The sequence below is a fragment of the Seriola aureovittata genome, chromosome 24 (genome assembly GCF_021018895.1).
Source record: "Seriola aureovittata isolate HTS-2021-v1 ecotype China chromosome 24, ASM2101889v1, whole genome shotgun sequence".
NCBI lineage: Eukaryota > Metazoa > Chordata > Actinopteri > Carangiformes > Carangidae > Seriola > Seriola aureovittata.
This window is the reverse complement of record NC_079387.1, coordinates 5426340-5450730: the sequence shown is the minus strand read 5'-3', so window position 1 is coordinate 5450730 and position 24391 is coordinate 5426340. Positions and strand designations below refer to the sequence as shown.

Sequence of the window (24391 nt, the reverse complement as noted above, 5' to 3'; positions counted from 1 at the left end):
AAGCACTAACGAAGTGAGGTAAAAACACGTCTACACTAGACCAACAGCTAATGGCACTGTCACCCTGAGGAAAATAAAAATGTCTGATAAACAGAAGATAATGAAACCCCACAGGACTGCAGGTAGTTACCAATTATATCAAAGCATTACGGCTTCTATCGTAAGTGTTTCATAGGTGGATGAACCAACTCCGATATTGGCAAAAACAAAAATATTAAATATTAAAGAAAGGCAGCAAGCAGCTGATTCTATGTGGTCGTTCACAGTTAATGAGCTCCACATGTTGCTGTGACAAGGAGATAACAACAAAATGCGAGCTAGAATATTGTTGTTGTGGCAAAGAGAAGAGATGGACACAAATATAATTCCTGTCTTGACTGAAGTATCACATTTAAAGGGACAGTTCAGTTATTAACACACTTAGACCTTGCTTGATTGACATGTCCTTGACTCTTCTGTTAACCAGGTTGTAGCTGGCAACTTTATGATACTGTTTTTTTTTTTTCATATATGGATCAGGAAAAGCTATTATCCAGATCATATTTTGCTGCATCCACTTAATATTTTCACATCTCTTCAACATACCTGTGAGGAGGGGGGTTTGATATCCCTGCAACAGTGAGTGGTGTTATCCACTCGTAACAGCCCACTGTCTTTGAATGGCAGCGCTGGAGTTATTTAAAGACAGTTGAGTGTCCACAGATCAATGCAGGCACTTTGTGTGACCACTCTTACACAAACACGGACATATTTAACTGAAGTTTGCTGAGGGAAGGAGAAAAGTGTTACAGATGCATTTAAAATGCTCTTCAATGTTTCATTATGTGATTTTTTTTTTTTGATTGCATAGGAAAATAAAATCTCTGCACATTTTTGAGCTGAATCATTGGCATTTAGGAATATACTAACTGCTGAAGGGCAAAGAAGAAAACGGCTTCCTGTTGTGCTCCATTCATGAGTGATGCAAATTATTGTATTATTTTACAAACTTCCTACTTAACAGGACTGTCCACGTCACAACTGTCACCAGGTGATCAATAGGTGATCAACAGTAGCTTCCGAAGTGTAGATTTCATCTGTCAAGTCTTTACGACATCTCCTCCCATGTGACCTGAAGGCAGTGTTAAAGTCCTGGGGGGATGATCATGTGACCATCAGCAGCACTCCCTTCTAGCCCCTCTCCTTCACATACACACACATGGTTGCAGACACAACAAAAGTATGAGCAGTGTGTAAGTTTATTCCCTTCTTCCCAAAGAATGACTGCTTATGTACAGGAAATCCACAACAATGGTCCTCTATGCAGCTCTGAGGAGCAGCACAGTAGTTGGTCTATTAGCCGGTCTGCCTCCCGCCTTGCATCAATCCTGCATTATCCTGCATCTACTTCATTAAGTGGAATAACTGCTTAAATCAGCTTAAAACTTACTTAAATCAGAGCCACCAGACTGTAGTGTTCAATGGAGGTGTGTATGACTGCTGCTGTTCAGACATTGAGTATTTGTAATTTTGGGTCATCAAAGCTGTAAAATGTTAATCTAGTGCTAGACGTCCATACAGTGTGGAAAAGCAGGCGTGTTATCCCAGTTCCCTACTTAGATCTGCTCTGTGAAAACCAGGCTAATGAATTTCTCTGTATAGCTGACAGAAGCACTGAGGTTACACCATTCCTGTTCTCTCCTCTCGCCCCATTTCTCTTTCAATAGTGTATCAAAGCAGGGAAACAGTGATTCAGCAGGAAAGGTTTGCTCTGTGGGAGTGGTGTGTGTACCTCTGTGAGACAGCGTCATGATGATCTCATGTTTTATGTATCTGTTGGAGATAAGATTAAGCTGTATCCTCTCAAAAGATGAGTTTTGTTGTACCAACAAATATCAGAGATATAGTGCAGGCTGCAGCAGCCTTGTGGCTTATAATCATACACATAAGTGCTTGTTAATAATTGATAATATTGTTCATACAATAGTTTTCAAAAACCGAGTTACACCGCTCTTTAAATGTTAAAACCACAAAACAAATCAACACACACACACAGCTGTATAGAGGTCTGCTGACCTGCAGCTACCAGCTGATTTCCAGAGATTCAGCATTCGTGTTGTTCACCTCAGATACATTCAAATCTTTACTTCATTTTAATCATTACCGTCAGCATCTATATGTATTTGCTTTTTGTCCGTTTCAATCATTTTCAGAGAAAGTAAAGCCCAGATCATTGTCACGTTAATTCTGCGTGAATATGACAATAAATCAGATGCATTTTTATCTATGACAAACACCAACTCTAGCCAAAATTCACCTTTTTACTCTACACTCCTGCAGATCCATGTCTTCCTGTGTCTGTCTTCCTTTATGTTAATGCTTTGTTAGATCAGAGGGTGTCACAGTGTTATTTCATGCAGTCACTGAGTTCACTGAATTTCATTACTTTACATGACTCTTGTATTGGACTATTTTTCTGCATTTTCATGACAGGATTTTACCCTATTTATGTGTTTCACCTCACCATCTGGTGAAGTGAAAAAAGCTTACTCACTTTAAAGCCATACATCATCTAGTTGATATCGGCTGTCCACAGCACCTGCGGCCATGTCACTTTGATTTATTAATGCAAATAACCACACGAGCAATCAACCTCTGTTACGTACATAAAAAATATGTTGGAAGGACTGGGTCCCACACCACATCAGGATTTTGTCATCTATGATCCAGGTGTGTTGGCATGTAGTGTGTGGATGTTAGGTTAGGTTTGGATCTACTACCTGTCACGTTGAGTGATGCCTTCACTCATTAATCACAGAGGAGGAGAATCTGTGGAAGCTCAGGAGGTTCAAATCACTGCTTAGGACAGAGCTACTGATTGAGACGGTTCACTTCAGGTTTTATTGCACAGATGCGGATATTGCTGAATGGCCTGATTGTGCTCAGGTCAAGGCAGTACATGCGGGCTAATTAAATATGTTAGGAGTGATGGGAGGAGCATTGTTATGTTTTTAGTCATGGCAACAAGAGGAGGAGGGATTGTAGTTGCTGTAACAGAGACAGAAGAATGGTATTACTAATTGTTGCAGCATCATTTGTGGTAATAATAGCACTCAAAGTATTAGTGTAGCAATTAGTAGCAGTAGCCTGATGCAAAGTGTAGCAGGCGTAGTAATAGTGAAATGAAATAAAACGGCTGTAGTTGCAGTTACAAAATAGGTAGCTGTAATGGTAGAAATCTGAGTTGAAATAACAGTAGTAAAATGGCTGTTTTGCAATTAATTACACTTGTGTTTTCAGTTGTGAAAAAATTAGTTGTTGTTTCACACATACACACACACATGCACATATACAAATATTGAATTGTAAAGTCCACCGCCTCTGATTAATACCAGCTGTGTGTGTGTGTGTGTGTGTGTGTGTGTGTGTGTGTGTGTGGATGGTTACAAAGCAGTGAGGACTAGAAGGGTCAGATCACTAAATCCCCAGATACACGCACACACATACACACACACGCTGACAGTTTGCTTTATAGACTAGCTTGGTTTTAACTGATTATTATTCTGTGGTCTCATCTCTTGTAATGCCACAGTGGCTTGCTGTTTTATCTCTACACACACACACACACACACACACACACCAGTACCACAATCACAGATTTATTTAAACATGAGTAATTTCTCTTTTTATTTGTGCTTCGGCTTTTTGAAGCTATTTTATCTCTTTGCTCCCCAGTCTGGCCTGTAGCTCCTCCTGCCAGCAAGATCATCAGCCTTCCTTACAGGCATTTGTTGGGACACTTAATCAAGGATCCCAGCATAAATCCCCAAGGTACAACTTCTGTACCAGTACTATCTCTGTACTACTGCTGGGGATTTATGTTTTTCCCTGCCCCTCCCCGTTCTGTCTGTTGACATCTGTGATCACTTTGTGATGAAAAGATCATAGAAATGTGCATCTGATGGTCTTCATCAGTGGATAAAGTTTGCTCAGTTGTCATGGAGATGGATCTGTTAAGACACCAGCATACATCTTGACTTTTCCTAGTCGCTGAGCTCTGAACACATAAACACTTCATCATGGTTAAAGGTTACGGGGTGGTGTTTAAAAGTGCATGATGAGGATTTATCATTACCTTATTTGGTCTGGCCTGTTGGCTGAGGTGACGCTGAACGACATGGTGACAGATGGGGAGCACAGCTGGTATTTAATGGGTGACTCAGGTAACACACAAACACACACACACTCAGTTTATTGCCTCCCAGGTCTCCCGGCTGACGTACGGCGCAGGATCCGCACGTGCATATAAAACGCAAGATAGTACATGTTCGCTGCTATTTTCAACCTGCTCCAGTGCCATTTTTAAACTCTTAGCCCATCGGGAGCAGACGTGAAGAAAAGTGGTTACTTTGGAAAATGTTCTGGTCTAAATACTGAGAGTAACATCCTGAATTTTCCCCTTTTCACCCTTCTTGCCAAAACATTTACCACCCAGTCTTAAGTGCAGCAGTCAACAGGCACACTCACACACTGCACGTCTGTGTTTAATGCCTAGTGATTGAGGTAAGGGGATGGGATTTCTCTTATCTCCATAGCTCAGTGGCAGCAGAGAGATAACACACATTCATCAGGCACGTGTGCATGTGTTCGATCCTGTTTGCACATGCAACCCGCGATACAGGCCGCGGGATTTAGATGTGAACGTGTGTGAAGGGCGTGCATGTGTGTGTGTCTCTGTCAGCGGTATCGCAGGGAGCAGGTTGTCGTTTGTTGAGCCTCATTTTCAGCGCTGCCTGTTGCAGCGGGAGATAAATACTTTGGGATTGGTCATCAGTCGAACAAAAGCTCAGCCTTTAAAGCTTCAGAAAAACAAAAATCGTGTCTGTTGCAGTGATTTCTCTTTTCTGCTCGCAGTATCCGGTAATGTTATCTTTACTTTTCAGGCATCATACAGCAGCAACTCTGATGTTACTGCAGAGACTGAACACCATGTCAATAGATGTATGGTTGTTTGCTTGTGCAATAAACATCTAATCCACAGTAAGACAGTTTTTTATGTCAAGAAAACTCTGGATAAATCTCAAAACGCCAGTTGCATGTTTTGGTTTGGACAGGTTGAATGTAGCCGATCCCAGAAGACAGGTGTTGTCAGTAAGCTGTATTGTCACGGTGGAGAGGAGGTTGTGTGGCTCAGGTCCTTTTTCTGTTGGCAGCACCTGGAAGTTGCTCGACGTCTTCCCAGATCGTCATCTTCATTAATGTTTAAAATCCATAATGTTGACATCCTGATTGTCCATAATGTAAACCGCACTAACCGGCTGACATCTGACGTACAGCTTTATAGTACTTTATTGCATTCTGTGTACAGGAAATCTATGGCTTGCATGTCCATCCTGGAAGAGGGAACTCGTCTCTGTTACTCTTGCTGAAGTTTCTTCCATTTTTTTCCATTAAAGGCTTTTTTTGGGGGGAGCGTGGTAATGCTGTACAGATTGTTAACATCCTTGAGGCAAATTTCTGATTTGTGATATTGGGCTTTATAGATAGAATTTGCCTTGACTTGACTATTCATGTTGGTTTTGTCCGACAGCTTCTCTCAGCACAGCAGCACAATAATTATCTGGTTAATATGTGGTTTCTATAGCCCACAGTCTGTTTTATGGTGGTTCAGTAAATATGCAACACTAACTCATCAGTTTGGCTGTATTAAAACACAGGCAGAGATGATGGAGAGCAGGAGGGCACTGAACGGAGGTTTAACTTGCTGGGACTCATCAGAGCAACATCTGGCGGGACAGATGTTGGCTCTGTTGCACTGTTTCCCTGTTGTAGAGATTTTGCTGTTTTCTTGTTCTGTCGTTTTTAAATGTAAACACCATTTTACATTTAACTTACATAAAGAATGCATTATAATGAGAAATTTTCTCCCATATTGAATCATAAAATCTTAATTTTCTGAATGTGCTTGTATGAATATCTAAAATATATCAGAATTTATTAGTTTAAGTTCAGTGATCAGCTATTTTTGCTTGATCAGTTATTGTTGACAATTCTTGAAACACTTCATTAAATGTTTTTTTTACATTGTTCCAAAATAGTTTGAGATCACAGAAGACTAATAATATAATATAATATAATATAATATAATATAATATAATATAATATAATATAATATAATATAATATAATATAATATAATATAATATAAGACTGATCCAGTAAATTTTGTGCTGCTAATAATCTTCAGTGCTTGGTTAATATATTTCTGGTCCAGTATTCCTGCTTTGCTTTGCTTCTGTGAGGATGTGTTGATGTCGTGTATCTGAGTCATGTCAGTGTGGAAGTCATGTCTCAGTCATGTGCTGTGAAGTGATGGATTTCTATGGAGGTTGCGGTGCTTTGGAAATGAACTTCCTTCTTGAGCACAAACACAGAAGTATGCCTAATCTAATAGAAATGGCGAATCTTCAAAAGTTTTTTGTGCTTCTTTGATCAAAATGGCACCTCGTTTGTTGTTAATACTGGCAGAGACAACATCAGTGACATTAGATATCTGCTCCTTTGTCTACCACACACACACACACACACACACACACACACACACACACACACACACTCGCGGCGATCCAAAGCTCCACATCTCATGGTCTCCCGTCTTTTCTCGTGCCTGAATCTCTTTCCTCTGTGTCTCTAGTGGACCGGGTGGGGTCGAGGGTAGAGGGAGTTTATTTCAGGAAGTGTGTGTGTGAGTGGGTGGGTCCAGCTCTTCCTGTTTACAATATGGTCTTCTGTTCCTGATCACAGTGGGACAGTTTTCTGGCTGTAATGCTGTGTTTCAGGTCATGTGGGAATTATGTATGTGATTGAAAATCACATAATTAGTTTTCATTTTAAATTAGTGTTTAGCAACAATCCCATTTTATCCAATATTTTTCTCTCTTGTCGTTCTGTAGTCAGGTGGTTTAATCATCTTTTCCATGGAGTGTAGATAGTTGACGATGTCTATAAAAAGATGAGATAAATAAAAGTTGATTTTTCTGAAGCCAACATTTCTGTAACTGCAGCCTTTAAGATCTTCAGGAGGTAAATATCACTTTTACACAAACCTTTAGGCAAATCCTCAAAATACAGGGACAAATAAAATGGCATCGTTGACAGTAAACGTCCCACTTTCACCCAAAAAGGCTGAATAAATGTACACTGCAGGATGTAACATTTAGAATAACATTTCAGTGTTTGTTTCACTTCTTTAAAACACCCACACAGACACACACAACTGTTCTATGCACCTGCGTTGACTTTAAAATACCCAATCTTTAATGTTCAAACACACAAAAACACACATAACAAGAATAGGAGAAGTGGGGCTTGTCTAAATATATCCTGTGGACCAGTGACTACAGAGGTTACATTGTGCGTCATTGTATTCGTGTATGACCGCTCTCATATACGTTTGATGTGGCAGGGATGGGTTTGCCTGTGTGTGTGTGTGTGTGTGTGTGTGTGATCCCTGTGTTTTCTACTAATGTGGCTTTAAGGAAAGTGGATGTGGGTGCTGAGTGAGACGGACAGAAACAAAGCCTGCGAGCTCTCTCCATCCTCCTCGCCTGACCACAAATGTTTCCCTTCCAACTATAAATACACTCCTGAAACCTGCCGCGTCCTGAAACATGAAACGCCACTAACAGTGATGATCAGGGTCCAGAATAGCCCAAAGTCTCCAGTTACATTCGAAAGCTAAAGGCCCAAGGTAATACAGTTCAGTTTTATTTTATAAGCCCAGCTTTTATTTTGCAAAGATGCTATTTTATTCGATTAAACACACACAGGCCTCCATGTAAAAGCATGAATCCGGATGGAAGCTAAGCGTAATCAATAGGAGAGAGATCGCCGGCTTAGAGGCCATGCAGGTTGTGGTGAGAGATGGAGAGGAAAGAGGTGAGAAAACCAATAAAGCTGCATTACGGGCAAAATGGAGGGGAGATGACAGTAAGAGAGGAGGCCCACTGATTCCCAGGCAGTACCATCTGTCTCCATTCACTGTATCTGATCAACACAGACTCGAGCGATAATCATGACTTTCGTACAGATTCATTTTACTGTTATGTATACGATGCAGTAGTTATTGAGTTATGCAGTTTGAGGATAATCATAACGTCCTTTTGCATGTGTACTGCACATCGAACGCTCACAAACTTTATTGTTCCTACCAGGTCTTAATCATGTAAAAGGCTCACCTGACAAATGACAAGGTGTGTATTTAATGCACATCGTTTTTTTCCCTCTGAGTCATTTAATGAATGAAAATCAGCTGATGCTTGTTTTTAATATTGAAATACTGGACTGACTGAAGAGAAACTTTGTGTTAATATTTGTGCCTTTATTTTGTCCTTTATTTTACTTAGTCATGTGTAACAGTAAGCTTTGAGCCTCTCTGTACTGGTGATTGATTTAAAGGAATAGTTCAACGTTTTATGAAATACTCTTACTGAGGAGACTGATACCAATCAAGCTGCAGCCAGGATACGCTTAGCTTAGCTTAGCATAAAGACTGGAAACGTAGGGAAGCAGCTAGCCTACAGCCTTCAAGCATCTCTGAATTTTACTAATGCAGACATTTTTGATTGAAATATAATGAAGTGAAATAAAATGGCAGTCCAGTATGATTAACTAAGAGGATAGCTGTGCAGTATAAAGCCTTAAATGATGAACTTTAAACCAAACCAGAATGCATCGCTAACTAATGAGTGTTTTGTCAGTAGCAGCAGGAGACCGAAACCAGACACTACTTCTGTTATGAAAAAGTGATCCTCAAATCTGATGTGAGCGTTCGCTTATAGCGCACCGGCCACTCTGCTGTGTGTATGTATGGTTCTGCTCCATATGCAGACAGCTCACGGGAGGTGTGTAAGAAATGTGTTAGGTGAAGCAGACGGAGCAGGCAGGTGGGCGCGAAGAGGAGGAACAGCAACACTGTGTGGGCGACAGAGTTGGCAAGCTGTCCGTGCGATCTGGTTTTCATCTCCTTTATTCGCTGTAAATCGGATATCAGCCAGTTACTGGGGTCCATCTCTGGTATGATGGATCTGATGCTGGTTTGATTATGTATTTATTTTTACAACTGGTTGTCAATAGGAAGCACATAACCTGAACTGATTATGTAATGACACTGAACTCAGCTGTTGACACAGCGTCAGTAAAGGCCTTCAGAAAGTCAAAGAGGAAAGTAGAGGTGGTATACTGTGTGTATGTGTTGAAGATATCAGTTTTTATTCGTACATCAGTTTTCTTTTTCTCTCCATTTCCAGTCCTTTGCTTTCCCATAGATAATTGGAGGTCACAGGATATAAATAGCTCTCCATCTTAAACAAGGTAATCTTAGAGCAGTGAGTTAACAGGTTACTGTGTGTATGTATGTGTGTGTGTGTGTGTGTGTGTGTATTTGTGTGTGTGTGTGTGTGTGTGTGTGTGTGTGTAAGAGAGACAGAGAGAGAGAGTATAGAAACTGGGCCATGCGGCCTCTTGACACTCAATCTCATTGACCAGCCACAGATTACTGTCACCTACTGTTAGCCTGCGTGAATGCGTGTGTGTGTGTGTGTGTGTGTGTTTGTATACACACTATATAGTGAGCAGCTAACACCATGTTTATTTGTTTCGATTGCTGTGATGGACGGCTGCCAGTGGACATGTATGGAATATGTCACCTGACTGAAAGAAAGAGACTGAGAGAGGGAACAGACAGAGAGAGAGAGGATTAGGTGTGTTCAGAGTTTAGCTGTCTCGCCCAGGCCTGCCCCTCATTCTGGCTGCTGTCGCTGAAAATGACCAGGTGCTTAAAGACGGCTGTGGCCTGCTATGACATGAACACCCTTTGGACACAAGTTAAACTGTTGTTAGCTGTTGATGACTTCTCTCATTTTAAAACATTACAACCACCAATTTGCACATAAAAAATAAGTGGAAATGCCAGGAAAAAAAGGTTTTATGCTTGGCTGATTTGGGAAATATGATGTTTTGAAAAAGAGAAGATGATACAATACAAAAAGTTCCCTGCTTGCATTTTTTTGTTGCTTTTGTTCAGTAAAACATTGGGAACTGTCTTTTCAGTGGGCTGCATGGATTTAGTGCTTCCAGCTGGTCATAAAGTGTGTGCATTACCCCTGCAAGTCCAGTCCTGCCTGAAATACTTTAAGCTGGAGTATTAGAATACTCCACAAACTCTCCATTCTAATGTCTGTTTGTTCTTGTTTATATAACGGCTGGACTGTAAGCTCTCTGTTGGGATTAGTAGTTCTTAGTTAGATTTTATCAAAAAAATAAAATGATGATGTTGTATGCAACAAATTGCAACAGGGAGCAGTATAGGTGGTAAATGATTTTGTCAAAAGGCAACAGATTTATTTATTTATGATTATATTTTGGCCAATCCCTCCCAGGGCTTTTTTTTTTTAAGATTAAAGACTTATATATTATATGTAAGATATGTCACATGTGGCATTTTACATAATAGTTATTAGCACTTAAATTTGAGTCACTGGACTTTCCACAAACCAATCAGGCGTTACTAGGAAGCGATTTGAGCCTCCGCAGGCCTGTGCACTACATCTAGTAACATCCTGTCATGTAATGTAGTCATGGTTTAGCTAAAACCTCAGTGTCTGGCAAATGGAGAAAGACTGAGGGGAAAAAAAAATCACTTGCTATCATCTTCATTAAAGTCATACATTTGAAAAGGTTTCAGAAACATCCCACCAGTTAAATCTTTGTGAGTTTAGTTTGTGAAGACAAGAAAAAAAACCCCCAAAAGAACAAAAAAGGAGCATCAAGACAGGAAGACCTCAGCCCTCAGGTGTCCTATCAAGTCAGTTTGTATATATCCAAATATGTGTGTCTGTGTGGGAGTGTGTGCGCATGTGTGTGTATTCCACATTCCAGTCTGAGTCACATGCAGGTCTGTGTATCCGTGGTAACAAAAGCGCTCATTCATTGAGGAGAAATTACTCATTCATTGTAACCCTCTGTAAATGTCTGTGAATCTGTTTGCGTGTGTGACACAGTATTCTGTTGTTGGTGTTTGGGAGGGTATTGACTGTGTGTGTGTGTGTGTGTGTGTGTGTGTGTGTGTGTGTGTGTGTGTGTGTGTGAATGTATAGGGTCATTACACATTTATCTATATGAACTTGGACATTAAATGAAAATGGAAAATGAAGTTGGATTGTACAGATGTTGGATGTTTTAATTCAGAAAATTAATTCATACCTTGGTCGTGTCAATGCAGAGATTCGTCCTGTGGTTTCTGCTGTAAATCAGCTACAGAATATAATGACAACTGGCATTACATGAAGCACACATATCCTCACACACACACTTGTTTTTGTATTTTTTCCCTGCAGTGTGCTGGTGAGGAGAACTGGGTGGACAGCAGGACCATTTACATTGGACATAAGGAGCCTCCTCCTGGAACCGAGGCCTTCATACAACAAAGATTTCCAGACAACAGAATAGTCTCCTCCAAGGTCGGTGAAAACACACACACACTTACACACACAAAGAGATCAAACACACTTGATTAAGCTCGTACAGAAACATCGTTCAGGGTTAAAGATCTCTCTTTATTCTGTACTGCTCAAAGTCAATTACTCTACTACTCTACCGTATTTAGGGTAAGAGAGCAGGTCACAGACAAAAGGACATGACAGGAAAGAACAGTTAGTGCTGCAGCACAGTTCAAGCTGCTCTTTTATTGTGTGGGTGATTTATTCTTGGTAATTACACATTGTGTTGGGAAAGTGTTTTGGGAACAGTAGACCAGCTGATTTTATAAGAATGGATATTATCTTTTAAAGACATTGTAAAATGTCTATTGTTGATAATAGATCTACATTTGCACTGTGATGCTGGATTATATCTGAAGTCCTGCAGTTAAAAAAAAACTATTGATGTCCTCAGGCCCTGTTGGGATTTAATTTTTGTGTTTGTTGTACATAATACAAGCACTGTCCATTGAAACTGCATCCTGAAAACTACATGTATTATTAGTCTATTTGTCTCTCTGTGTGTGCTGTTGTTTATTCAGGCCATTTGAAACAAACTACAGTCTGTTTGGAAGTTCTTGCTCCCTCTGGATTTGACATGGATAGCTGTTGATAACAGACTGATTTGAACACCTTTTGTTTGTTTTGTTTGTATTTCAACAATCACTGTACTGTTTGACTGAGCATGATACTCTCTCATGTTTCCAGTACACATTTTGGAACTTCATCCCTAAGAATATGTTTGAGCAGTTCAGGAGAGTCGCCAACTTCTACTTTCTCATCATATTTCTGGTCCAGGTAAAAGCTTTTTTCTTCTTCTTTCATTCTCATTTCTAATTCAATGCAAACTTTCAAAATAAAGATCTTCTTTGTTCGTGTACTTACCAGCTTCTATTCTGCAGTTAAATGCTTAAATGCTGCAACAGTATAGTTTTGCCAGAAAGGATCAATAGATGCCTTACATGTAGATTATTTTACTGTTACTCATTCTGTGCAGTATAATGTTGCTAAAAGGGAAACCATCACTCCAAAAGTTCTTTTAGTTTGTGTTGCTTTTATGTTTTTACTCTGATTGACCTGTCGCACACGCTCAATGTTTGTCACTTGACTCTTTCTTTTTTGGCTTCCTGCAGTCGCCTCTCCGGGGGGTGTAGTAGGATTAGTGAGTGTAGCTGTAAAGTTGTAATCAAAGGAGTCGTTATTTGTTTGAGTGTAGGAGGAGATGAGGTCTGTCAATATTCTTGTACTTCTCATTACCTCTCTGCAGAGGCCTGTAAAGGTCAGATATTACTTAGTGCCACTTTTACAACTGTCGACTTGATATATTCTTCTGCCCTAAATTCATCCTCACTCATTCAGCTCCGTGTGTGTGTGTGTGTGTGTGTGTGTGTGTGTGTGTGTGTGTCACCTCAGTTGATCATCGACACTCCCACCAGTCCGATCACTAGCGGGCTGCCGCTCTTCTTTGTCATCACTGTCACCGCCATTAAACAGGTGAGACCCAGAGTTTTTCCTGATCACTTTAATTTAACTTGATTTGCTTTTATTGGCGCTGACATTAAACACAACACCACGAGCAAAACCTGCACACACACCTTCCCACTTTTACACGCCCTCTCACCCTCTTCTGTGTCTCTCTCTCTCTCAGGGTTATGAGGACTGGTTGAGACACAAAGCAGACAACGCTGTCAACCAGTGTCCTGTCCACGTGGTGCAGCATGGGAAAGTGGTCCGCAAACAAAGTCGCAAGCTCAGGGTAAATCACTCTCACCCCAGCTTTGGTGCATTTGTTGTATTGGCTCAGGCCGAGGGATTTTCCTGCTGCTAAGCTGTGTTTGTGTGCGTTTTTGTGAGTGTGTAGGTCTACATTTGAGAGCAATTTAGCTTTTTTAAAATCTGTCACATTAATGTATGTTATGTAACACATTCATAGAGTGAAATACAAGTTAAAATAACAGATAGGGAGGATCTGTTACAGCATCAACAGTCCTGTGAGGGAAGAAAATATCTGACTGTTGGCTGAACTTGAGAAGCTTGCAGGTGGTGAAGCAGAAGGTTAGCTTGTTAGGCAAACTGTATTAGAAGAAAGTGCATTAGCAATACTAAAGGGATAAGTGCCATGTCGTCCTCAAAGAGAGTGCGTTTTTCTTTTGGACCCTGTTGGAAAATCAGTACATGTGGTGCATTTCTTTTCAGCTTTCATCTCATAATATGAGCCCTCAAGTCACTTTGTGATCTCAAATTAAAGAAGTGCTGGCGCTGTTCACAGCTGCAGAGAAAGCAAACGGCAGAGACGAATTTGACCATGTCGTCTTGATGGCCTGAAATAAATTTGAATGTGCAAGCACTTCCAAATGCTCTCGTGTGACCTAAACAGATACACATTGAAATGAAAATCTTAACATGAAGAAAGTGGATCAAAGATTTAAAATAACTGTTAACATGTGTTACAGTTTTATTCAACACACTGTATATTTTAGGGATGAATACAGAAGGCCTCTGTCTGTCCGTCTTTCTCAGGTTGGAGATGTTGTCTTTGTGAAAGAAGATGAAACTTTTCCGTGCGACCTCATACTTCTCTCCACGTCTCGAGATGACGGGACCTGCTACGTTACAACAGCCAGTCTGGATGGGGAGAGCAGCCACAAGGTGTGTGTGTGTGTGTGTATCAAGGTTGCCAGTTGTAATTCACAAGGTCTTATTTGTTTATACCTATAATCATGTATCGGATTTAATGATGGATGATTTATAGCTGTAAATTGTTACTTCTCCTTGTAAGTGTCCCAGTATTCAAGCTGAAATGTTCTTTTTCAAAAAGCCCTTTCACGCTTTCTCTAATCATTTGTCATCCTCTGTTCCTCCATTCCCTTCACCCCCCATCATCCTCTCACCACCTGTCCTTCCTACTTTCTCCTCTCATCGCCTACCTTCTCCTGCATTTCTCTCTTGTTCCTTACCCATCCATCCCTTGTATTTTCATCTTTGTCTTTCGGTTCTACTTCTACTACTACTTGATTTGTCAATTTTTGCTCGCTTCCTCCCCTCCCAGACCTATTATGCAGTTCAGGACACCAAAGCTTACAACACAGAGGAGGAGGTCGACTCCATCCACGCCACAATAGAGTGTGAACAACCACAGCCGGACCTGTACAAGTCAGTGCAACTCAAACCCTCACAGAGCTGAAAAACACTCTCTTTCCGCATAAATATCTGAGTGTTTCCTCTCACATCCTCTGTCCTATACAGATTTGTGGGCCGTGTCAACATCTACATGGACAATGAGCCGGTGGCCAGGTAAACCCAGACCCTCACATACCACAGTATAATGACTCACTCTGCTAATTTTTGTAATGAATCACCTTAATGTAACAGTAATAAAAGAGAAATGTAACTTTGGTTGTTAGGTGATTTCTAACAAACATAAGAAACGTTTTTTCCTGATCAGTGTGTGCTCTAAATGTGATACCCGAATTTTCACATTTATCTGCGATTTTTCACCAAGTTGTAAAGGTGCACCGGGAGAAACAAATACATCAATAACCCCATCACTATGACAACGATGAAACCGTCTGAATGAGGTGTTGTCTGTGTGCAGGCCGTTAGGATCCGAGAACCTGCTGCTCCGAGGAGCCACACTGAAGAACACTCCGTACATCTATGGTAATATCACCTGAAATACACGAAAATACATTCACCTTAGTTTCACAGAAGACTGTTAACTCAAAGTCCACTTACTAGCTTTCAACTGCATTTTGCTGTCTTCTTCAGTGGGTAAAGCTTGTTCAGTTGTCATCAAGTGATAAAAATGGAGTTTCAGTCTCTTATTAATAGGTGGATGTATATATCTCCATGACAACAGAGGAAGCTCCGCTGATTAATACTGAGAGATTTGATTGAAAGCTCTGGAAAAAGCTAATAAATGGACCTTAATTTGTCAAACTACTGATCAAGAATTACGTTCATCATTCACGCCTTTCTCCCTGTAGCGGTTGCCATCTACACGGGCATGGAAACCAAGATGGCTCTCAACTACCAGTCCAAGTCTCAGAAACGGTCTGCAGTAGAAAAGTAAGCTCTCTCTCTCTCTCTCTCTCTCTCTCTCTCTCTCTCTCTCTCTCTTTCTCTCTCTCTCTGTTTCTTCCTCCTTCATTGTTGCGTTTATGGAGGAGAACCTTTTAGCATCAGTTCCCTTTGGCATCATCCCTTTTTTCTCTATTATCACTGGCTTAGTTAATCATTTATATTTTTATCCATCCTTCCATCCATCTGTTCACTTTTCAAGTCTTCATTTATTCACTGACTGAGGGTCCTTGTGTGTCTCTGGCTCGCTGCACTGACTGGATCACTTTCTTTCCATCTGGCTTTGACATGCGTCTTGTATCCAGATGGCTTGTAGATATGACCAACTGTAGGTGGATTACATTTACACTTGGTCACAGCGTGTGCCTGATTAACTCACTGGAATTATATTTGTATGTATGCCGTTTTTCAGCTGTTCTCTTTACACAAGAATCTATTCACATAAGTACAGTGTGTTACTATCTAAACCTCCAAACCAGTAGTACCTGTGCGACTACACTGAACTGTGTCTGTGAATCCTTTTGCTTTTGTTTGTGTAGTTTCTATCTGTGGATCAGATATTTTTTTGTGTTGATATGGCCAAATGCTTATCAGATAGATAGTTTGGATGATTACACCATCCTTTAATCATATTACTTATTCTGTATGTGCTATTTTTCCACTAAATTAACAAAAGATACAAGGTACAAGAAAAAATCCTGCAAACCCTCAAGCAGCTGCTTGTTGTCTCCCCCTGCAGGTCGATGAATGCCTACCTGGTGGTCTACCTGTGCATTCTTATCAGCAAGGCCTTCATCAACACCGTGCTGAAGTACGTGTGGCAGGCGGATCCCAACAGAGACGAGCCGTGGTACAATGAGAGGACAGAAACGGAGAGACAGAGGCACATCGTGAGTCTGTTAATTACACTGCTTCACTTCGCTTCTTCATCGCCTGGTCACCTTCTTACACTCCCCATGCTCCTCCTCCTCCTCCTCAGCTGATCAGGGCGTTCACAGACTTCCTGGCCTTCATGGTTCTTTTCAACTACATCATTCCCGTCTCCATGTACGTCACTGTGGAGATGCAGAAGTTCCTGGGCTCCTACTTCATCATGTGGGATGATGAAATGTTCGATGAGGAGCTGGGGGAGAGAGCCGTGGTCAACACGTCGGACCTGAATGAGGAGCTGGGACAGGTAGTCAACCTCCCTCTGAGCAGACCAACGTAAAGGAAATATTACTGTGTTATACAAAGAGGATTTAGAAGAAAGTTTTCAAGAAATTCGATATTAATTCAAAGACAAACGCACATACAGGACACTTTGCTCTCTTTCCAGGTGGAGTATGTGTTCACAGACAAGACAGGGACTCTGACAGAGAACAACATGGAGTTTATAGAGTGCTGTGTGGACGGACATGTTTACGTGCCTCATGCCATCTGTAACGGACAGGTAACAACCTGATGGATGGGTCGATAGGTCTTTTAGGCCTGATGTTGGTATTTGTGATCTTGTGCCATTCAACTAATGTGAACACAACAGTTGTCTTCTGTTGCTGTGGTTTTAATCTGATTTTCTCAGTTCATGTTAATATGTCAGATACATTAACTGATTTGTGTTGTTGCTAGGTGATGCCTGGAGCAGCCGGTATGGACATGATCGATACATCGCCAGGTCCTGATGCCAGGGTGAGCATAGCCTATCTGTGTGTGTGTGTGTGTGTGTGTGTGCATGCGTGCGTGCGTGCGTGCGTGCGTGCGTGCGTGCGTGCGTGCGTGCGTGTGTGTGTGTGTCTGAGGGTAACACCGTGTTGGTCGTCCACCACAGGAGCACGAGGAGCTGTTCTTCCGGGCGCTGTGTTTGTGCCACACGGTGCAGGTGAAGGAGGAGGAGACGGTGGACGGGATCAAGCATGGCATCCACCAGGGCAAGTCCACTTCCTTCTACATCTCCTCCTCTCCAGACGAGGTGGCGCTGGTGGAGGGAATGAAGAGGTGGAGTGCACACACACACACACACACACACACACACACACACACACACACACACACACACACACACACACACACTCACACAATGCCAGAGATAATCAGACTGTTGAATTGTGATTAAAACCATCTGCACACACACACAGAACAATAATGGTGTGCTGCTCTTTGCCGCAGGCTCGGTTTCACCTACCTGAGACTGAAGGACAGTCACATGGAGATCTTGAATAGAGAGGATGAGATTGAGAGGTGAGCGTGTCCCTTTGAAACAATGTTGTTTATCTCTTTAACCGTCAGCAACAATTCTCTTATCAGCTTTTTATTTATTGTATAAGTTATTTATGGCCACTATTGTACTTCTTATCATTGTTCTACTTTTCCTTTTTTTTTTTCTTCCCACTGGTAAAGTCCTAAAAATTACAAGGGCATTTTTAGGTTTGTTTGACATTTTGGGCGCAGTTTACAGTTTCAACATGTTTAGTTAATTCTTAATTTAGAGTGATTAGAGTTGATCTGAACTGCGTTTGTGATATTACGTCAGTGCTGCAACAAGTGTGAGTAGCCTAGTAACAGTTCAAACCTGCAGCCCTCCAGCCTTGATTATAAATTTTGATCGGTGGTGAACAGAGATTAGTATTGTTGCCTGAAATTCATGTTTGAGTTCATGAAGCAGGATTTTATAAAGGTTTTCATAGGATTTTAATGTAACTAAAGAATATTTTCAGTGTTGTTTGTATGATTTATTATCATTATTGTTATAATTATTATTATTATTATTATTTTTTATCAGGTTTGAGCTGCTGGAGGTTTTGACATTTGACTCAGTCAGACGGAGGATGAGCGTCATTGTCAGGGCCAGCACTGGTAACACACAACAAACTGTTATATATAGAGTTATGTAGAGCAAAGATTTCCATGCATGGTTTCTATCTGACACATTTTCTCCTCCTTTCGTTTCGCCTGTGTGTGTGTGTGTGTGTGTGTGTGTGTGTGTGTGTGTGTGTGTGTGTGTGTGTGTGTGTGTGTATATTTGTTTGTGAGCAGGTGAGCTCTATCTGTTCTGCAAAGGTGCAGACTCCTCCATCTTCCCTAGGGTTATCTCAGGCAAGGTGGATCAGGTTAGAGCTCGGGTGGAGCACAACGCAGTGGTGAGAGCACACACACACACACACAAACACAAACACACACACACACACACACACATACACGAACACACACACACACCTTTTCTCATTCTCTCATAGACCCATAAACTAACACAAAGTAATTTTCTCTGGGAACATTTCTGAGACTTCACTGGTTTCCACAGCTACAGCACATGACCACAGCTGTTCCTATGGTTACCATAGGAAGTAGATCAGTGGAGCATGGCCCACACTTCCACCAAGCAGTTGCTCTGTAATTTTCCATAGCGGTTCCAGTGTGGCTTCTAATAGACAAAAATTGCACTAGCAGTTTTCCCTTTTAGCTGTGATACAGGTTGTGATACAAGTTGACTGTGAAGCAAACTAGTGCTAAACTTTAGCAAATTAACCTACTTTAAAGAAATAACCCACCTTAACCAACTGGACACGTTGTAGACAAGTACATATAATAAAGCAGTAAAACTCAACATCTTATCACAAAATAACTCCCACAATGCAGAGCTGATTATCACAGAACAAGAGTATCTGAGGGCGGAGTTTGTGGTTCAGTTTACTCATAAAGATGAACTAAATACAGTGAATGGAACCTGTAGTGGAAACCAGGTCACGCAGACCGCACTCGTCGAGGTTGCAGCTGCAGATAAATTGTTGTTTTCAGTGAGAGCAGAATGATCTGTAGTGGGTGTTGTACTGGTGATAGAAAGAGCGCTTGCTGCCCACGCACTCACATTCAGAGACCTCTGAATGTTTGGATGTTGCTGTTTGTTTAGATGGATGGAAAGTGCATGTGTTCTTCTCTAGAGATGAGCAGACTAACCCTGTTTGAATCTTCTGTCTCCTCCAGGAGGGTCTGAGGACACTTTGTGTTGCCTATAGGCCTCTGAGCCCTGAACAGTACCAGGAGGTTTGCCACCTACTGAACGGGGCCAAGTTGGCACTACAGGACCGGGACAAACGTCTGGCGGAGGCCTATGACCTCATAGAGAAGGATCTGATACTGCTGGGAGCCACTGCTGTGGAGGACAGGTGGAGGATCTCTTTTAAAGAACAATTTTATTGTTTTATTGCTTTTGGTGTCTTATAGCCATTATGTGTGCACTTCAGACACTGCTAAGCTCTAACTCTTGAGTCTTTGCGTGCTGCTGCCATGACAAGTGCTTCCCCACTTCTAAGTGAGCCAAACTGAGCAAGACCAAGTGGCAGTTCAACCCTCCAATTACACACACTACTGAGACAGTTATAGTGCAGGCTTCAAAGGGATCTGTAACTCAGAGGACATTAGGAGTCTGCTCATCCTGTGCAAAGAGAGGCAGACAGAAAACGATGAAAATGTCTCTCTTGTTGCCTCTGAGCAATATTTTGAATATTTATTTTTGTGCAGCTAAAACATCAACTTCCACACATTCTCTCTTCCCTCCACAACAGGCTGCAGGAAAAAGCGGCGGACACCATTGAGTCACTGCACAAGGCCGGCATGAAGGTGTGGGTGCTGACCGGAGATAAGATGGAGACGGCAGCTGCGACCTGCTATGCCAGCAAGCTCTTCCGTCGCAACACCCAGATCCTGGAGCTGACCACCAAACGCACCGAGGAGCAGAGCCTGCACGATGTCCTGTTTGACCTGAGCCGCACCGTCCTGCGGCAGCACGGGGGCATGACCAGGGACACTTTCTCTGGGTGAGCGTCTGTGTTTGGAAGAGACAATGTGACTCCCTCAGTCTTGTATGGCAGCTAAGCAACCCTTTCCCTATTGACTGGTCTTGTGTTTGTGTAGTTTATCAGCTGACTGCACTGACTATGGTCTGATCATCGACGGAGCCACCCTCTCTGCAGTGCTGAGGCCCGGCCAGGAGGACTCGAACTCAGGGAACTACAAAGAGATCTTCCTAGAAATCTGCCGCAACTGCAGCGCGGTGCTGTGTTGTCGAATGGCGCCGCTCCAGAAAGCTCAGGTAAAGAGACTTCTGATGGCGTCTGTGTTGTTTTTCACTCAGTAAGAGTTCCTAGTTATGATGTAACTTTTTCTTTCTAGATTGTGAAGCTGATCAAAGCTTCCAAGGAGCACCCAATCACACTGGCGATTGGAGATGGAGCTAATGATGTCAGCATGATCCTGGAGGCCCATGTTGGCATTGGTTAGTACTGTGGCAGTTTCACCCATCCTGCACCATCTGATCAACATGCAACTGTATGTTAAGTTACTTCAAACAATACGTTGCAGCCTGCATCACACTGCAGTTACTGTACAAACATGTAGAGTGCTACTTTAACCAAAAAATGTAGCATATAAATGTGTTCAGTTGCTACAGTTTTAATCTGAAATACCAGGAAGTGACAAACCTCTGTCCGCCTCTCCAGGTATTATGGGTAAGGAGGGTCGTCAGGCAGTGAGGAACAGTGACTACGCCATCCCAAAGTTCAAACACCTCAAGAAGATGCTGCTCGTCCACGGACACTATTACTACATTCGCATCTCTGAACTTGTGCAATATTTCTTCTATAAGGTAGGAGCAGTGTTTGTTTAAGACGTTTGTTTAGGAAAAACAACTAAGGGATGTTAATACTTTAATTCACAGTTTCAAATACTGACCTGCTGCCTGCTTCTTCTCTCATTTATTTGTGTCATTTCGCAGAATGTATGTTTCATCTTCCCCCAGTTCCTCTACCAGTTCTTCTGTGGCTTCTCACAACAGGTAAACACACACACGCACACACACACACACACACACACACGCACACACACACACACACACACACACACACACACACACACACACAAAATAAACAAACAATCATTGGGAATGAAAGTCAAACTGACTGAAATGCTGCTCTCTGTCTGTTTCCCCAGCCTCTGTATGATACAGCCTACTTGACTCTGTACAACATCAGCTTCACCTCGCTGCCCATCCTGCTCTACAGTCTCATAGAGCAGCACATTAACATGGACATCCTGAAGAAGGACCCTACACTCTATAGGTTAGTGTTGAAATCTTCCCAAACCATTGAAAACCTTCAGTGAATGCGGGGCAGCACAGCAGGTGTGAGAAGTCTACACCCATCGGCTCTCTAATATTCTAACTACTTGTCTACTTCACCCTTATAAGCAGAAGAAACACATAAAGATTGAATTTTCAGATTATTTGAGACATTCTCAGTCATAATACCTCCCACTGGATTGCTGGTCTACAAAGTAATAACACTGAGTTATTTCAAAAGCAGAAGGACACTAACTCAATAAACTGCAGGCACCAACATTTCCCTACTGATTTTACATCCATGCAGAGGAGACATTTGTTGAATACATCCAGATCAGGCCTCCGCCTCTTTCTTCACTTCACTGATTCAGCTTGGTCACAGCTCAAACTTTTCCGAAGTGAAAACTCGAGGTTTCACATGATCATGTGAAGAATTTCTTCCTCTCAGGCTGAATTCTCCCTTGTCTCATCGTATGACCCTCGTCTTTTGTCACAAACAATGAGACTTCTGAAGAGAAATAAAAGGCCTTACATCATGTATTATTGTAGTGTTTATGAGGAGCCTGTACCTGTAGCCTGTGATGTATTCATCAATCACTGCATATGAGGCCTGTGCTAAATCAAATCAAGATATCTCTTTTCATCAGTTTCTGGGTAAAGGAAAGGTCCCTAAGGCAGCTAATGTAGTACTGATCAATAACTGTGTCATCACTCATGTGGGAGGAGGGCAACATGAGTAATTCATGATGTTTACTGTTATGCTGTGTTTATCTTTAGGGATATTGCTAAGAACTCTTTGCTGCGGTGGCCCATCTTCATATATTGGACCATCCTGGGTGTGTACGACGCTATCGTGATGTTCTTTGGTGCTTACTTCTTGTTTGACAACACCACCTTCACCAGCAACGGACAGGTAACACCAATGTGTCTATGCCAGCTCATAGACATTGTTTTAATTTTATTGTCAAAGACACAGTATCCACAGGCCGCTGAGTGAAGACATAACTGCTGCCTTTATCTCCACTTTTATATGTTAAATTTAAAGCCATGGATCCTGGACATTTACATTTATATTAAACCGTAGGCTGCATAATTTTGTAGAAAATATTTTGCGGTTGATTTCCATGTTCGACAGGCACAACCACATCTATGATTTGCTGCTTGTCATTTGTCTTTTTCTGTCTTTTTGGGATGTTTTCAGTTTATTAATAAACATAAATCAAAGAGATTTTTTCTCTTTTATTTCCCAGGTTTAAGGTGTATTAACTGCAGCCTTTATGACAGACACACAGTTGCTTTGATAGTAGATTTCTTACTATGAAGCATCAGAAAGATTTATTTTTGGCTTTTTATTTTTTACTCTGATTGTAGCTCTCAAAGTTAAAGGAGGTCTGCACTGCAGATTCATTTTACAGCGTGGTCAATGTCTGATATGTAGCTTGTTGTTGTGTCGTAAGCTCAAGTAGATATTTGCAGGTCATTTGTCAGGTTGTAGGTGGTGGAAACACCAGGTAAAACAGTTAATTGTCTTGCAGTTTTCCTCATAATGTCACCAGTTAATTACTAGAAATCACTTTGTACGAACAACACAATAACCCTCTGTGCATTTCTGCAGCCGGCAGAAAATGTTTGACGGCTGCTGCTCTAACGTGTTCCCCTGAGTAAAGAATGATTTTAGTGGACTGACAGTTTTATGTATAAAAGATGACAGACATTCTTCCATCCACATCCAAGACTCGACAGCATGGCGGGTTTTCCACCATCTTCCTCTGTGTTCTCTTTCATTTTCAAGAAGTGTTACTCTCCCAGAAACCTCTTGGACTGCTTTGAGTTGCTTGATTTCACTTATTGTTTTGCATCTAATTTTAATTTATTTTTTCTTCTCCAGCCACAAAACTGTTGTTTATTTTATTATGATTTTCTTCTTCTGGCCTTCTCCTCTTCTTCTTCCTCTTCTCTTACCTTTCTGTTGCTTTTTCTTTTTGCTTCTCTTTCCTCCTCCCAGCTAATGACAACCAACACACAGATGGTAAGCCTGTCCCTGTCTCTCTGTCATCTCTCCCTAGTTTCACTTTTCAGTTTCCTGTTTCGTCCCGTCACACATCCTGATACCGAGCCACTCGTCATCTGTTCACCGTTCATCTCACGTCCAGCCCTTAGTGCCTGCTGTAGATGCAACAGCTGTAGGCCTCTGTGTAGTGACCTCCCTGTAGTGATCAAACACCTTAGCTATACACTGTGTGTGCATTGTGTGTGTGTATGTGTGTATGTGTGTGTGTGTGTGTTCGGCTAGAAGCACAGGATACATAAATATGGAAAAAATGTTGCACTCCTACTTCCATTACATGACATTTGAGCAATCTTCCTAATCTAATTCTCCTGCAGATGATGGTTCTCCTTTTAGATCACAAGAGCATTGTCACAACTGTGGTCACGCTCCAAACCATCAGGACTATTTATGGGCTTATTTGTTGGGTGGAATGAAGTTAGTGCTGATGTTTTCATCCATCAGGATGCAAATCTGAGGCTTTGAATTGTTACAAATAGTAAAAGGGGAAACCCAGAACATTGAAATATACCTTGAAATGTTATCTTTTGTAAGGTAGATGGATTATTTACACAAGGACGTCTGTTTTAAGTGATGCTGTGTCACTTTTAACACGTTTTATTTATTCTTTATTGTACCCTCTTAAAGAAAAAAGTTTTCC

The 24391-nt window shown here is 41.5% G+C and overlaps 1 protein-coding gene across 6 annotated transcripts in view; it reads left to right on the top strand.

Annotated features, from left to right (window-relative positions):
• The window catches only part of atp11a (ATPase phospholipid transporting 11A), a 46121-nt gene that overhangs the window by 11425 nt on the left and 10305 nt on the right, over positions 1–24391 (top strand). For 4 of the 6 annotated variants that reach the window (XM_056370484.1, XM_056370485.1, XM_056370488.1 and 1 more), the window contains 26 exons: positions 11375–11497; positions 12224–12313; positions 12929–13009; positions 13164–13271; positions 14036–14164; positions 14565–14668; positions 14762–14809; positions 15111–15175; positions 15502–15583; positions 16335–16485; positions 16575–16772; positions 16914–17027; positions 17204–17263; positions 17403–17569; positions 17741–17812; positions 18354–18427; positions 18608–18711; positions 19553–19734; positions 20134–20385; positions 20483–20660; positions 20741–20843; positions 21067–21212; positions 21342–21401; positions 21557–21684; positions 22461–22596; positions 23689–23712. In XM_056370484.1, the coding sequence (XP_056226459.1) occupies positions 11375–11497; positions 12224–12313; positions 12929–13009; positions 13164–13271; positions 14036–14164; positions 14565–14668; positions 14762–14809; positions 15111–15175; positions 15502–15583; positions 16335–16485; positions 16575–16772; positions 16914–17027; positions 17204–17263; positions 17403–17569; positions 17741–17812; positions 18354–18427; positions 18608–18711; positions 19553–19734; positions 20134–20385; positions 20483–20660; positions 20741–20843; positions 21067–21212; positions 21342–21401; positions 21557–21684; positions 22461–22596; positions 23689–23712 (2979 nt within the window). The remainder of the gene's footprint in view (positions 1–11374; positions 11498–12223; positions 12314–12928; positions 13010–13163; positions 13272–14035; positions 14165–14564; positions 14669–14761; positions 14810–15110; positions 15176–15501; positions 15584–16334; positions 16486–16574; positions 16773–16913; positions 17028–17203; positions 17264–17402; positions 17570–17740; positions 17813–18353; positions 18428–18607; positions 18712–19552; positions 19735–20133; positions 20386–20482; positions 20661–20740; positions 20844–21066; positions 21213–21341; positions 21402–21556; positions 21685–22460; positions 22597–23688; positions 23713–24391) is intronic. The other 2 variants (XM_056370486.1, XM_056370489.1) reach the window with 1 other exon arrangement.